Here is a 16,744-nt window from a genome sequence, read left to right as displayed (position 1 = left end):
CATTACGAAGAAATTCAGTTTTTTCGGCAACCCTGTGGTCCGTATACTTTTGCTCGCGGGTGTACCTCCACACCGGTGCTTGTTATTTATGGCTGGGGTGGGTGGGTGGATAGATGGATATTATCTGAACTTAACTGAACTGAACTTATAGGTGTTGTTGTTGCTGCTCATTGGTGCTATTCATTGCTTTATGTGGGAAAATTCTTTGTCACCCAACCTATGTTGCCATATGTAAGACAAAACTGAATGTAAGAACATCAGGTGGTTCAGGGAGTAGGGTGATATGATCAAGCATGTGGATATTATTGGCAAGTAATGCTAAAATGGGTTGGAGTGCATATGGCAGGCATTATCAAACCTTACTGGGAGCTTACCAGTGTTGTTGAAAAGAAAAGTGTACAATCATTGCATTTTACCAGTGCTAACATATGGGGCAGAAACTTGGAGGTTAACCAAGAAGCTCGAGAACAAGTACCGCGCAAAGAGCGATGGAACAAAAAATGTTAGCATAACATTAAGAGGCAGGAAGAGGGTGTGTGGATCAGAGAGCAAATGGGAATATCTGATATTCTAGTTGACATTAAGAGAAAAAAAAATGGAGCTGGGCAGGCAATGCAATGCGTAGGGCACATAACCGGTGGACCATTAGAGTTACAGATTAAGTTCATTGGAATGGGAAGTGCAGTCGAAGAGGGCAGGAAATTGGGTGGGGTAATCAAATGAAGAAATTTGCAGGTGCAAGTTGGAATCAACTAGCGCAAGAAAGGGGTAATTGGAGATTGCTGGGAGAGGGCCTTTTGTCCTGCACTGGACAGAAAAATAGGCTGATGATGAGGAATCCTGGAATGCGTACTTTTGCTTGACGTCCTGAGTTTAAACAGTATCATAATGTTCTTGCAAAAACTTTTTTGTTTGATAATATCTTCAGTTAGAAAGCTTTACCGAAATGATTTTTGTTACGGAAGGAGAATAGGGGGGTGTGGGGGGGCTTTCACGAGTTTACAAATATTTTTCTTTGCTTTTGAAGGGAGGTAACATAATGCCTCCTTTTTGTTCTTAGGGATGCAGCAATGGTCTTCACTGGATGGAAGAGAAGCAGCTGAAGAAGGCGCTGTATGCTTCACTCAATGAAACCAAAAAAGCTCGGTTGCTGGATGAGAATACATCAGAAGATAGCCGGGAGCAGACGCCCAAAACTTCCACAAGCGCAGTTGTCACAAAAAAGGCAACTGACACCGATTCTAAAAGGTAATTTCATTTGAAGTCATGCTTTTATCATTATTAGCTAAAAGGACTCTGCCAGCTTTAATACAAGATAATTATGGGTACCATGATTAATATTTGTTTGCTTTACTGTTGTTGTCTTCTTGCCATATTTTCAGGAGCATTGTTTCGCATATGTCAATATGGAATTGATAATTCTACTAATAATAAGTCAATAACACATTCACTATAAGAGTTCTCTCACGAAGTTCTGCTTCCGCTGGATTGTGACCTGTTGATCAGGCCACACTTCAGGCATTGGCGAGATACTATATGTATATGTCTCAAGCATGCCTTGATCTACTGGTGGATAACAATTTAGTAAAAGCTTTTAGTGCTCACTTACACCAAAAAAGAATAGTGGCTTTTAAGTCACAAAGCGATGACGCCACTTTTGCAGTTGGTGTTCATTGGCAGCATTTCAAAATACCCTTGACTATTCAGAGGCGTCAGTGCATGTCACACCAATGAGCCATGTAGCACTGGGCCATAATTGGTTATGAAGACTTTGATGTTATCATTCAGCATTGTAAACTTTTATTGACTGGAAATTAATCACATGAATGGTTTGCCTGGACAATTGTAGAAGAATGTGACCACCTTATTTCTTTGTTGTGTTTACCAGTCTATGAAGGCAGCACCATTTACGATTTTTTATAAAACAGTTAGGCCTGGACATGAGGCACTCGTAATTGATGCTACACTAGATGCTCTGTGATTTCTCATGGTGTGCCGTTGGTCACTGGTAGGCCACAGCATATTTTTGTGCACTGTTAGAGATTTATTGTGCCACTTGCAACTTGTTCCACCTAAAAAATTTTGACCACCATTAATTTTCTGAAAAGGCATTGCTGCTGCACGTGAGCATACTGTGTGTTTCAGAAAACTTGTTTGAAATTTCTTAAAAACAGGGAAGATGTGATAAATAGGTCATTTCATTTGATAACTGTATTATGCGCAGGATAAAGGTACATGCTCAACGCAAGTTTGCTCAGGGTTCCAACCCAAGCAGTCCCATGCCAACGCCAGTCAAGTTTCTGCCACCATGTCGTGACTCTAGAGAGACAGTGAGCCAACCTTCAACACTGCTGCCTTGCAAGCGGAGACCGAAAACAGAAGACTTCCTTACATTCCTTTGCCTTAGAGGTGAGTATTTACATTCTGTTGCTTCAGAGGTGAATTTACTGCTCTTGGCTTTCATATTGCAAAGTTGCAATAACGTGTCTGAAAAATTTTTAAGCGGCAGCTTTGAATGAACACTATATTATATGAACTTGATCTATGAACTATGCACAAGAACTGCACTACGAACTTGCGCTATTAACTTGCACTATGAACTAGCACTGTAGCTCATGATTGACTTTTGATGTGGTATAAGACACAATGACTAATTGGGCTGGTAGAAGCAACACACTGAATATAATACTGTGCACTCACACTTTTGCGCCTGTTTGCAAAAAAGGCTTCAAATTTTCTCGTTATTTTGCATGAAAAGCTAGAACAGTGATGAATTGGTATTAATAATTTTGACTCTTAGTATTATGCTGTTGTGACCATAGGTCGGAAAAATAAATCGAGCTCCCTCAAACTCGCTCACAAAATATATTTTTTGCTTAGGAATTACTCAGACTCTGACTCACCTAAAATTGTACTTAGTTGGGCTCACTAGGACTCACCAAAATTCTACTCACCCGGACTAACTCAGATTCACCAATATTCTATACAGCTGGGTTCATTTGGACTCGGGACACACCAATATTCTACTCGGCCGGGTTCACTCGGTTGCAGACTCACCAAAATTCTACTTAGACAGGCTCATTCGGGCTCAGCCTCACCAGAATTTTACTCAGCCAGGCTCACTCGGACTCACCAAAATTCTACTCCGCCGAGATTACTAATACTCACCAATATTCTGTACAGCCGGGTTCATTTGGACTCAGACTCACCAAAATTCTACTTAGCCAGGTTCACTCGTACTCAGATTCACGAAAATCAAACTCAGGCAGGCCCACTTATACAGTCGCCAACCGATTATCCAGACTTCGCAAGGACTGAGAAATAGTCCGAAAAGTTGAACAGTCCGAAAAACTCGCTCACCCTGAAAAAGAAAATTTATTAGACTTGGAGTGGTAAAAAAAATCTTCAATAATGCCCTGCCTCATACTACGCTTGGAGGCGATCAGATTTGCTTGGATTTGTGCAAGACTAACGTCTTCTCCGCATACAGTCGACAAGAGCGTCACTGTATTGGCGATCTCCGTTAGCGGAGATCGCCATGGAGATCTAAAAAACGAGCCTCGTTACTTTGCACGTGGCCTCCGTGATCAGTTCTGGTAGTGCACTGTTCTCTCCGGCCGTCCCATTCGGCGCGTAGCCCAGTAATGAGGTGTAATCTTGCTACCTCTGTAATGACCCAGCAATGGCGCGCTGCCGGAGCTGATCGCGAAGGTCACGTTTCGCACCACTTGGCTCTCGCAAAGGCACAGAATGTGGCGCTGATCACACAAATGCAATAAATGGGAAGCTGCACACGTCTCCGAAGCGCACACACCACGTGCAAAGTAGCTACCGAACTTTAAAAAATAATAATAATAAACGGATTTTGCAAAGGGATTAGGACGAGTGGTGACCGAAAAAAATGAAGAAAAAGGAAAAAGGCGGAGACTGGGGGATGGTGCGCGCGTACGTCTCCCAATCTTGGAGGCTATAGAGTGGCCCACTGGAAGCCAAGCCTGTGCAAGCCGGCGGAAAATCAAACATGGCAGCCTCCAAGACCGGGTAGCGTGGCTCAGAACGAGTGATTTAGTCCGGAAAATCGAACTATGGGGCCTAAATTAGTTCGAAAAATAGTCGCGAAAATGCATTAGATCTATGGGAAGCTTGACGGTGCATTTATGAAGTCCGGAATAACCAACAAGACCGAATTTTTGGAGTAAATACTCTTTGCATTATGATTCTATTTATCAAACACTTATACAAGTGCACACAAGTGTGTGTACACATAATTATCAATGCTTTTGCATAAAGTTGTTCTGACTTGTGTTTATTCCAGGCACAAGTGCTCTTCCACCCGCACTCGACTTTATGAGTGGCACAGCTTTTCCTGGTTCATCGTCCTCTTCGGATCGAAGTAGCAGTCCTGACCTTGATGCTCCATTGACGTCAACCAGTGCTGAGATTAAAGACAGGGGAGCCAATGCAAATGCACATGGGGGAACTACTACTGCTGAGCTGCGAAGTCTGGCACAGCGCACTTCTGCACGTGTGTCGAAACAGGACCGACGACCCTTGAGGCTCGATAATGGGGAAGAAAAGCAAGGGGCCGAGCATAGAGCCAGCCGGTCTGCTACAGTGAAGGTGATCATACTTGTCAGTGCACCTTAGGTAGCTGTATGTACAGTTTGCAACAAAAGTGAGTTAACCATGAGACAATGAAAACGCAAATTTTTCTGGCACTCTGAGTGAAAATGAAAATTACGGATGGCATTGCTGTTCTAATACACTCAAAGTCAGGCTTCACTTCTTGATTTCACACTGCCTGTGTAGGCTTCAAAATAACTACCGTAAAATTCCGAGCAAGCGCCCCCCCTCAAGCAAGTTGAAATTACCGGCAAAGTTAGGGGGGGCGCTATCCCGGAACGGCACCAAAATTCAAGATGACAACGACAAAATTTTCCCGCCAAAAAAAAAAAAAAGACGCGCAGTGGAAATGGCATTAAAATTTTATTGAACATGAACTTTATTAAGCCAAAGATTTGTTAGTGGTGTTTATCACTCTCAAAACCACCAAAAGAACTACAGAAAGAGCGCATTGACGCTGCACCAACGTGTCGCCGCGACCGGCGAAATGAACATTGGTTATGCAGCTTCTATTCCAGGCAAAATTATGTCCGCTAGACTAAAGTGACGCGTAATGTTCACTTTATTAATAACCATGTCCACGGTGAAATGTTTAGCACTAATGAGAGTTCCGATACAAGTCAAGCTCAGCTGCAGTGCATGGCTACCGACGGCGGACAGCGAACCGCGGCTCGGCCATGCTCGCATCGCAGCTGGTGGCACCGCAAATATCAGCATGTTTTCTTCATCGTGTAAAAATTATTGCAAGGCGAGGGTAAAGCGGCAACGACGGTAACAAAACATTGCTGCTTGGGAACGTTGCTGGTTCGTTCTGAAGCGCCGTCTGCTACAGATTCGAAATGAACTGGAAAAGGCCTAGCAACGATATCGGTGGTGAGTGATCAGCAGCGGCGACGCCAAAGCGTAGCCGCGACCACTCCTCTGTCGCCGAGTGGTCACGTCGCTGTGCCGCAGGGAAATCCTCTGTGCTGTGTGAGAGGCAGATCTCGCCGTCGGTTGGCGGTCCGTGAACTACAGACCGCCAGCCGCAGTTTGCCCCGATGTGCATGTGTGCCCACTGGGGCACCTAAGTCCCTAGAAAAAAATATGTAGGGACTTAGGGGCGCCGGGTGCGACCATGATTCGATGAAATGGCTCATTGGGGCACCGTGATGCGCACCGGTGCGATTTACCGAATTTGCCATTATTTTCGGGGTCTAGATGTGGCAGGCCAGTGTTGGTGCGGAGCGGGGTTGGAGGGGTGGGGGCGCTTTCCCGGAACGGCGCAGAAATTTGAAGTTGGCAGTGAAGTTATGGGGGGGGGGGGGGGGGCTCTTGCACCGGTGGGGGCGCTTGCTCGGAATTTTACGGTAGACTTGCAAATGGTTTACAAACATTTGTCTCCTTTTATACCTTAGAGTGTACAAGCAAAATGCAGCTCAGCCTCACAGGTATTCCCTTCTGCATGAAATCGCTGTATGACAGAATACTAGATGGGCTCACTTCTGTATTTCACACCTAAGTGATTGTGTATTAATCTATCGGAATAACTACTAGGGGTACGCGAACATTCAAATTTCTGAATATGAGTCAAATACTCTTTGCTACTCGATTCATATTCAATTTAAGAGTTCACTATTAATAAATTATTGAATCTTTGTTTCTGCTTGAATATGAGGTATATAGCACCACTTATTGTATTCTTGAGGGAGAGGCTGGTGCAAATGAGGGCTGTTCTGCATGATTTTGCTCCAGGAGATCCACAGTTGTTATGCAGAGGCACCAGTTCCTGTATGAACCCATGAGGTGGATAACTTATGCTCTTTAACCAGCCTATACAGGGTGTTCCAGAAAAACACCTACAAATAGGGAAAATGTCATAATTTAGTAATATCTTCTGCATTGCTTTTATCACAGAGGCATGCTATATCTTAAAATGACTCGGAGTAGTAATTATTTTCAACCGAACAAGTCTAGCTGTTATTCCCAGAGAAATACGTCAAGCCTGTCGTCCGAGGATTTCATTACCGATTCCAGACATACAAAAACTGATGCTGCTAATTTCTGCAGCTTTGTCAATTCCAGCCAATTTCACTCAGAAAACCGAAACTGAGCTGCTGAAGAGTGCAGCTGGCACGCCCTTAGAAGGTGCTCATGAATGATGTCACTTTCAATGCCTGGCCCTCATGCAAGAATGAAGCATGCGTCTTTGTTAAGCTGTGATTTTGCTCGCTTTTGGCTTGCTCAACGGTAAGGTGTAAACACTCGCGCTACAAATGGGTGTCTGCTAAGGGTTTGACAGTTACACTCTTCAATATTTCTGTTTTGGTTTTATTGGCGAAATTGTCTGGAATTCATTATGCTGCTGAAATGAGCAGGTTTTTGCATGTCTGAAGCTGGTTATGAACTTCTTGGATGATGGGTTTCAAGTGTATTATTGGCATCAATCATCTGGCTCTTTCAATGAAATGGTAATTAGTTTGATTTTCATAGTTATCATCTACATAATTACAGCCTCGAGTCTTTTGAAAAGTCTTACCTCTGTGGTAAGAGCAATCCTGGGCAAATTACTTAATTGTTGCATCTTCCCTTTTTAAGGAATCTTGAATGCATTTTCTGAAACACCCTGCATACAGATTTGTCTCGATTTAGGCAATGCAATTGATTATTTGGCCAGTCTTGCCCTGTTTGTCTTCATTTAAAATAATGTGCAGTGCCGTGTAATATCGTACTATGCTCTTTTGATGAACACAACACTCTATGGGCATTTGGTGACATGCTGTTTCCTGTTTTCATTGCTATCACTGTCGTGGTGAAGTCGCTTGTTATACACCTCTTGGGTCCCTTGTTATCCAGACTACAAGAAAAAATGCTGAGTTGCAATGATGGCAATCTTCTACCTGCATATGCAAGATGCCTATGTCGGGTACTAAAACTTGCCATTTCAAGCAGCTATTGCTTGTTAACAATTCCTTTGTATAAAAGCCAGAGCACCTAATGCGCTTTGTAAAGACACCTTTTTGGTCACCATCCTTTTATTTCTTTTTCACATGAATTTACTACCTGACCAGACAGATATCATCAAACCATCGATTTCAAAAAGTTGAAGCATGCTTATACAGTTTTTTTCTTTTTTCTTTGCCTATTTTCAGAAAGTAGACAAGAGGAAGGTTGCACCTGAAAAATTGAAGGAAACGTACAAAGCTGGCAGCATTTCAAGGAGTCATGGCAAGCCAAGTGCAAACTTGACAGCACTGCAAGAAAAGTACAAACAACGGAGGATTGCACAGCGGTCTGCACCATCTAGAAAGCCATCAGCTTTGAGTCTTGGAGGAGGACATGCTCTCAGGTCGCAAGCCACCCATGAAGCATCTCACTCGGGTTCAAAAGGAGCAGTAAAAACTTCATGCGTGAAGCCAAGGGAACAGTCAACCAGTGTGTCATTAAGTCGACACACTATGCCATCGAAAGATGAGGATATGGCTGCTAAGAGCCGATTGGTGCTCAAAAGGCAGCTGAGTGTCCAGCTGACGCGCCTTCACCCACGCATTGCAGCAGGCCTACGATTGCCCATCGTGGCCAATACAGGAACTGGTGTTGTTACACGTAGGCGCTCTGTTGGGATTACACCACATTTACGCAAAGCCAAAATGGTTCCACCAATTGTAGACTATGAATCGGAGAGCGAAAAAGACCTGTCCCCATTGTCCCCTCCAGGGTCCCCTGTCATCACTGTTCAGCCAAGGTTACGAGCTACAGGAAGTAAGACTCTTAACACATCACAGAAGCCAAAGGGCAAAGTTTCTGCTTCAGCATCAACATCTAAGAAGAAGCCAACAACTTCTGTTATTGCTAGGAAGCTGCTTAGTCGTGCCACAACAAGAATGCAACCTTCATCAAAAGCTCGCAAGGCTACCAGATGTGCAATGTTCAGACGCAAAACACGTAGCCTTGGTCCTGTAAAGGAATATCCGCTTGTTCTGCCCCTACCAACCAAACGTGGAGCAGGTCGCTTTGGTGGTACAGTTTTAAAAAATAAAGTGGATGATCTTGCTGCCAGGTTTGCTAAATCAAAAGCTGCTTTGGCAAAGTGCAGTGAGTTAGTGCCAGTCTCAGCTAGAGCGAGCTCAGTAGCAGTGGAGCAGAAGATTAAAAAGGGCACCTTATTCAGGCAAAATGACAGCATGGTAAAACGATCCTCTCGTAGGAGCTCAAGTGAGTGTTTGAAGGATACACGAAGCTTGAGACAGAGGAGTGAGGCTTCTGCTGCACAGTGTGCACGTCAAACTCGTAAAGCAGCTATTGAAGTGTCTGAAGAAGCACAGAAGACCACTGTTGCAAAGAGACGTAGAACAGAAGGTAGCACTAGCACCACTGTGTCAAATCGTGTGTTCTCTGACAGTGATGATGAACCTCTTATCAGAATGGCTGGGCGCCTGTCTGAGAAGAAAGCTGGGTTGGCAGATAAGGCAACAGAAGAAGATTCTAATTCACAGCAGAATAAATCTGGTTCTGCTCAAAGATATGGAGTTTTGTGCTTGCCAGCTCCTGGAATGCTTTCACGCAGAAAAGCAGCATCTGCAAAAAACAAGAGCAAGCCCCCTGAAGTTGATAAATCAAAATTGTTCAAGACAACCCTGTCATCTGAGCGTTTTTCAGAGCCATCGCCGTCATCTCTGTCAGAAACCATTGCAGATGCTGCAGGAGACCCTCTTGATACTAGAGCACACTTTGACGATCTGGAATCAATGTCGGGAGGTGTGGAGGCCTTAGATGCCCTTGCAGGTGAAATCTCTCAGGTTATGTCATGTCGCTTGAGTTTTGGTAGTGCACAGGAAATTCAGAGTTTAATGACAAGTGAGTTCTCTGGTGCTTTTGACGAAAATGTTACCGGTGCCATGCTTCTTAGCACTCAAGATGGTCGGTCAGCATCTTTTGAAGGAGGTTTGAATCTTCTGAAACGGGATGATACACCATCTAAAATTGATGCGTCGACAAACACGAGTGATGAAGGAATGGCTCTGCTTGCAGCCTCAACACCTGAGGAAGTTGTCATGACGCCAGAGGAGGTGTCTGTTGCAACACAGACGGGCATATGTAACCCAGACAGGATAAGCAATGATGCAGGTCTTCAGGCACTGCCACCAACTGCAAGGAGGCTCTCCTTTACTACTTCAGAATCAAACAGTGTAGCAGCCGAAGAACTCGGCCCTGAAATAGAGAAGTCATTGCCTGCATCACCAAAATCAAAACCTGCATCACCAGTGCAAAAGCTTGCACCTCCTCTAAATTGCTCGACAGTGCTAGATACAAGAGCAGACCATACAAGTGGAGACCCAGCATTAGAAGTCGATGCGAGCACCAGTTCTATGCAAACTCATACTTCCTTATCTATCCATGCTCCCAGTTCTAAGTTGGGAGTGGCAAAGGCTGTGCCTGAAATGAAAGGGTGTCATATATCTGGTGCAGCCAAGAGGACCACAGTTGATGCGCCAGTGCAAAGGCATGGCTCACTCAATCCAACACTTGGATCACGGGCAAGCGTTGCAAGAGCAAGTGTTGCAAGAGCAAGTGCTGCAAGGGCAACTGTTGCAAGGACAAGTTTTGTGAGAGCAAGTGTTGCAAAGGCAAGTGCTGCACGAGCAAGTGCTGCACGAGCAAGGGTGGCAAGGTCAAGTGTTGCAACGGCAAGAGCTGTGAGAGCTAGTGCTGTGAGGTCCAGTGTTGCAAGAGCAAGCGTCAGGGCAAATATCATGAGTGATGCAAGGACAAGTGATACAAAGGCAAGCAATTTGAGGGCAAGTGATGTGGAAGCAACTGATGTGAGGACAAGCAGTGTGAGAGCAAGTGATGCAAGGGCTGGCGATGTGAGTGGAGGTGATCGAAGGATGGGCATTGCAAGGGCTCCCAAACATTGTTCTGCCAAAATGGCATTCACTTTTACTAAATCGGGACCTTCTAAGAGAGGCAAAGCAGCCTCAGACGAGACCAGGAGGGCCAAACTAACACCCTTGGACAGCAAGAAATTTCCAAGTGTGATTGACCCAGCGTGCCTTGTGGCTGCTCCTACATACAGGCCCACAGCAGATGAAATGCGGGATCCTATTAGCTACATTACCAAGATAAGACCAGAAGCAGAGAAGTTTGGCATCTGTAAAATTGTCTTGCCACCCTCTTTCCAGGTAGGATTTCTAGCCTGGTCTGTTATGCTGTCTTAAAATTTGTTGTTATGGCAGTAAAAAAAAATGTTCTCTTAGCTGATATTAACACAGCTAGCTGCATCGACACTAGGAACAGTTCAATTTTACATGTCATATTTACCTAATGGTGTGATTTATGTGAAGTGCTTGAATAAATCGGCCTCTTGTATTATACCGGGTGATCATTTTTAAGTTTTAGGGAACTTTTAAAAATCACTTGTGGCAGATAGCATAATTCCATTCCTTGAGCTGAAATATTCAAAGGGGCGGACAATACTTGCTGAAAAAATCAAGACATATTCAACTAATTAATGGGAATGCACTAATAGCTTTTTAATTAATTACTTTAGACACATATTGCAATTTACAAATTGTAGATCGTGAACTTGCTAGGCGTATACACTTGAATGAATTTTTAGAATGCTACCAGTTTCGAGGTATTCATTGCCAGTGCGACGAAATACATAGGCATTCCCGCTACTTTTGTGCTTCCGTGCATAAGAGTGTTTTGTTAAAGGGGCCCTGAACCACTTTTTATCGTAGTGTAGAAACACATTTGAAGTCAAAATATGCTTTTTCAGAAATACTTTGCCGCAAAAAGTACTTTAATACGTTCAGCAGAAGTGGAGTTATTGGCAATCAAACGGCCTCCTAATTCCTTGCATTGTGAAGGCTACGGCGGAGTGGGGCGGGGCCACAACGCTTGGTCTTCAGAATGTCACCGTGGTGCGCAGTTCAAATTTCATTTTGGATGTTAACGTAGATGCCATGACTTCCGGTTTTGGTGCCTACGACGTGCTAAACTATACCAAACGCGGTTATTCTTAGCGAGCCACAGTGCGCTTAGCCAGTGGACTCGTGGTGGCCGCGGTGGTGGCCGCGACTGCAGCGACCAATAGCAGCCGCGTATTGGAATGTGCTCTATTGCGAAATAAACCACACAGAAAAGAGTGAGGATCATGGCTTCTGTTGAAACGAATTGAAACGAGAGCGTTTGAGAGAAAGGTGACTTCACGCTCTGCTTGCGAGCTCCACGCACGGCGTACGACAGCAAAACTTGGCTGAGATGTTCACAGCAGCGTATGCTACCTGTGGACTATGGTATTGCCCCAATCCTGAGGGGTGGTTCGGGGCCCCTTTAAGTAAGTGGAATAATAGTGCATTTTTACCAAGAGTTTGATGGCGCATATTTCAACAACCCGTGCCATCCTCGAAATTTGTTCCTAGTGGATATGCTTTGCAAACTAACCAGCTACAATTTGTAAATTGCAATACGTGTTGTAAATAAATAAGAAGTTAATTAGTGAATTATCGTCAATTAGTTGATTGTGTGTTTTGATTTCTTTTGCAAGCAATGTCCGCCTCTTTAATATACCTGCTCAAGGAATGGCTATCTGCCACAAGTGATTTTTAAAAATTCTGTAAAACCCCATATAGCTTACCATGTTTTCTTTAGAACTGTGCTGTGCACTTCATTAAAATTTTTACTGTTCGTAAGTTGTGCTTGATAAAATGTGGTTTACTGATTACTGGTTGGTTTACAGTTAGAGATGGTTTTAAAGAGTAATCAAGATATGACTCCTGCTTTTTTTCACTCATTAAATGCAAGCATTCTAATTTGACAAAATTTGATGCTAGATTTGAGCGAACTTCATCTGCAGGTGTGTATATTTGAAGAATTATGAAATGGTGTGGGAAACAATGACAATTTGTGCATAATGGATGCAAAAGGAAATGTGGGAATAAATGCAATGATCTCTTAATTTAAACTAGTGAAGCAGAACTGCTATAACAATGGAATACCCCCAGAATTGGTTAGGTTCCTATTTAAAGGTATACAAGAGAGGTCTAGGTAATAGTAACCTTAGGCCACGTTTATTTTTAAATGCATCATATTTTCACGTAATGGAATTTTTACACAGCTAAATCTCAATAAAATGAAGTTGGTAAAATTGCTTCGTTTATTGAAACTTTGTTATATTGAAATTCAACCTTTCATTTAAATAGAATTTAGATAGAATTTTTTTTTTGCACAGAAGGGGCTGCAATATTTTTCAAATTATTGGGCAATCGGAAAAGGCAAATTTGAAAAAAAAATTTTTTTTTTTGTTGAATTTGAGATTGGGTGATAAAAGATACGGTTTATACTGTGTCAATGATATCGTCACATCGGCAGTATGAAGCGAAGCCAGCCATCCTTTTGTGTCCACTCCACCCCCATCACTGATAGTGTCACCCAAAGTGGAAAGACACTATCATGAAAAGCGTCGGCATCGAGGAGTGAATAGTTCGTCTGCCTCTTGCTTCACCGCGTCTATGAAACTCGAGATTGCGCAACCTCCAGCACTAAATGCGCAGGCAGACAGTGCACATTGCCACACCATCTCAGTTCGTTCAAAATATGCACACGCGGCAGATTACCTCTAAAATAGGGTGTGCGGGCTGCGTATGTGCTCCGCCACGCTGACAGCCATACGCTGCCACAGCCGCGCTAGAAAAGGAGACTGGTGCCAACCTGCCCCCACTTCGGCGGTCGTTCTTGGTTGCAGTGCAATTTGAGAGGTGCGTTCACAAGCAGCCGCACGTAATTAAACCATTCGACCATCTGCGTGTCTGTGGAAGTTTCTATTTTTTGTCTCGGTATTCTTTCAAGGCGGCACTGAAATTTCGTTATATTTATATTGTGTATAAACACACATTATATTGAGGTCAAAATACATGGTGTTTTATGGACAAGAAGTTATAAAAAGTCGAATACCTTGTTATATAGAGAATTTCGTTATATTTAAGTTCATTATATTCAGGTTTAACTGTGTTAAAAAGTTAACGCAGATTTCTACAACTTCATTGTTTTGAGGTTAAACCACATAAAATTGTAAATCGGGGATCAAGACACATCAACTTAATAGGAATCCTGATACTTAAATGAACTGGTGATGCTTTTTTCGAGAAGCCTGACAGCTTTAATATCCAAACAGGGAAAAGTTGCATTTGACTGAGCCTCAGTTGTATCGTTAGGCTAGCACTACATTGAAGATGTTCATCCCTAGTATGCACTGCACAATACATAGTTATTACACATAGTTCTGTCCGAGAGTATGTAAGAACGGCTTTTTGGGAAAATGTGCGAAATGCAAACATACTTTATAGCATATTTAGGGTATTCATATCTACAAATTGCTGTTAGTCTTAGCATTCTTGCTTAATGAACCTGCTTTACAATACGTACTGGCTGGCTTCATTTCCACAATTGCGGCAATTAATCATGAAGTTTGTCATGAGCACCCTTGTCATCATTTTAAATTTATATTGAAATGGTATTGCTCCAAATGCTCACTATTTTCATGTCTATTTTCAAGTTCATTTTCATTTAGACATGTTCACTATTATAGTTTTTTTGTTTACCTCTTCACAGAATTTTAGCACTGCCACAGCCTGGCTGTGCAATCATTTGGCATCTGAAAAGTGGTGCAGGGTCCCGGTCATTACATGAAGGCCGTTTTGTATGCACAGATTTCATGTAGGCCAAATGTGTAATTTTTATCCATCTCATATGTGGCCTAGTGTTTTCTTTCTTCTTTTTTTTCTCATGTTTGTAGTGTTTGAGTTAGCTGAATTTCAGTGCAATGCTTAATAAGAAAATTTTTGGGTACAGAATTATTTGCATGTTTCAGTGGCTCAATGTTGGTGTTTGTTCTGTTTATATCCAATTTCTTCGCATTAACATGTAAGAGCAAAATTTGAATCTTGTGTTGTACAATGCTTCTTTTCTCAATTCTCTGCTGCTTGCATAATAGCACCATTTCTTTTTTTCTTTTTTTTCAGCCTGAATGCAAGGTGTTCGATGACATGAGATTTACAGCTTACAATCAGTACATTCACAAAATGCTTTCAAGGTAACTGTTTAATACTATTTCTTAATGTAATTGCAAACTAGAGCATAGGACTGAGAATAACTGCATGTAACCAGGCAACAGATTGGAGGTTTCGAAGTCTAGTGCCTTGGTAAACGTTTGTTTAGTTTGTGCCACTTAAAGTGCACTGGAAACTAAAGTTGTATGCTGTGGTCACAAGTTCCATGGCAAGTCAGGTGACTTTGGATGGATGTGAATTTCTTTGCGCCTTTTTTCACTGGTAGCCATTGGCATTGTGCATGCATCAAGGTGAATCCTTTGGCCCTTGTCACTTGTACAAGTGTTACCTCCTACTACTTAAATTAACTGGTGATTCTTGTTGCAAGAAGCCTGACAGCTTTAATGTTCTAATAGTAGGAACTTGCATTTGACTGAGCCTCAGTTGTATCATGAGACTTGTAAATGTGGAAGCTGTTTTAGTGTTATAGTCGGCTAAAAATATTTTCGGAGCGTAGGTTCTGTGAAAAATTTGAATTTCTTAACAGTTCGTGCCTGAAGCAAGTATAAATGTACCACACTATGTTGGTCGCACATACTATACCAGTTTGGGCTGGTAATCGATCCAAATACCAAGCGACGTGCCCAGGGTGCTGATATATTCAGCTTCTTCTCAGATCATGCACCCTGTAATCTATTGATGTGGATAGTATATGTGTGAAGATGCGATTCATTCATTCGTTCAAATAACCTGCAACGCCTAATAAAAGGCATAATTGCTTATGGGTATACTGTAGAATGGTGTGTCACAATGAACCATGTGCATACATAAATGAACAAAATAGTGTTGGGGCTTTTCTTGCATTAGTTGGGTTCATTAAAAGTAACTCTTTTGTTGAGATAATGCATACATTGTTGCATGCAGATTATTTAGTTTTGATGCTTGAACCTTGCTCTTTGGTGTTTTGGTAATTATGGCTAGGTCTGAGAGGATGGTAACTACAGCATTAAATTATTCGATTTGTATACAGGTTGTTGTGACCTGGCTGACTCAATTGCTTAACAATAGTGCATAGCTGTAAGTGCTTGTGTAGTTATTTTTTTCATTTGCTGCCTTTGCCAGGTGGGGCCCAAATGTGCAACACATGGCATGCATCAAGCGCTGTTTCACTAACCAGGGTATCACTGATGACCAGCCACCTTTGGTAATTTTTTTTTTTTTTTTCGTATCTCGGATAGTTTGCATTTTGTACTGCTTTCGGGCTGTTCAGCTGTAGAACCAACCTGAATTGTTTTGTTTCTGTTCTTTCAGATTGGTGGCATAGAACTGGACCTCTCTCATCTGTACCACACGGTTCAGAACTTTGGTGGTATACAGCAGGTGATGGAAAAAAAGAAATGGCACAGGGTAGCTGATGCCATGCATATACCCAAAGCTGTGAGTCCTTGCTGACAGCTGCCTTATTTCTGACTCATATTAATTCCAGTCAAGGCCACAAATGATCTAGAAGCTTAAAGTGCAGTACTGGATATGGCTTGTCTTTTTTTGTGGTCAGTAGTCTCACCTTCTAGAGTTTTATGATGAATGTGCTACCACTGAAAATATTAACTGGATGAAGATAAATATATTAGTAAAACCTCATTATTCTGGGATTTCATGGGACTGGAATGTGATATCCGAGTTATCTGAACATCATGTTATCATATGGCCCAGGAAAACAATCGGTGTTTACTGCATCAATTGCATTATTTAGCGAAAAAATTCATTGTTGTAGTTTGTATTTAGTGCAGTTCAGCATGTAATTAAAATCATGTATGATGCACTTTATGATCAGTGAAATATTAGCGCCTGTTTGCCTCTGAGGACTAATGAGTTCACCAGTCCCCACTGAGTTGTCTAGACAATTTATTGCTTTCTAGCTACCTATGTTTTTTTGTTTCTTTTTTTTTTGTTTAGTGATTGCAGTAGATTGAATAGTTAGTTGCTCTTTTTAGTTTTTAACACTAATAAAAATGACAAATAATTCGTGCGCAAGCAACCAGCTGGCAGAATAACTTCCGAGTGTTCTTGCTTTTGCAAAGGTTGACATT

The 16,744-nt window shown here is 42.4% G+C and overlaps 2 protein-coding genes across 4 annotated transcripts in view; one reads left to right on the top strand and one right to left on the bottom strand.

Moving 5' to 3' along the window:
• LOC119433473 (putative sodium-coupled neutral amino acid transporter 7) overlaps positions 1 to 16,744 on the bottom strand; it is a 531,279-nt gene that overhangs the window by 81,078 nt on the left and 433,457 nt on the right. The window lies entirely within an intron of this gene.
• Positions 1 to 16,744, top strand: part of LOC119433544 (protein Jumonji) — a 115,115-nt gene that overhangs the window by 7,422 nt on the left and 90,949 nt on the right. For all 3 annotated transcript variants that reach the window (XM_037700809.2, XM_037700801.2, XM_037700795.2), the window contains exons 2-8: positions 1,061 to 1,248; positions 2,225 to 2,409; positions 4,316 to 4,620; positions 7,755 to 10,784; positions 14,628 to 14,698; positions 15,777 to 15,858; positions 15,966 to 16,091. In XM_037700809.2, coding sequence (XP_037556737.1) covers positions 1,061 to 1,248; positions 2,225 to 2,409; positions 4,316 to 4,620; positions 7,755 to 10,784; positions 14,628 to 14,698; positions 15,777 to 15,858; positions 15,966 to 16,091 — 3,987 coding nt within the window. The remainder of the gene's footprint in view (positions 1 to 1,060; positions 1,249 to 2,224; positions 2,410 to 4,315; positions 4,621 to 7,754; positions 10,785 to 14,627; positions 14,699 to 15,776; positions 15,859 to 15,965; positions 16,092 to 16,744) is intronic.

This window comes from Dermacentor silvarum, chromosome 1 (genome assembly GCF_013339745.2).
Source record: "Dermacentor silvarum isolate Dsil-2018 chromosome 1, BIME_Dsil_1.4, whole genome shotgun sequence".
Lineage (NCBI taxonomy): Eukaryota > Metazoa > Arthropoda > Arachnida > Ixodida > Ixodidae > Dermacentor > Dermacentor silvarum.
Note: the sequence above shows the minus strand (reverse complement) of the source record. Positions and strands in the feature narration are given on the sequence as shown.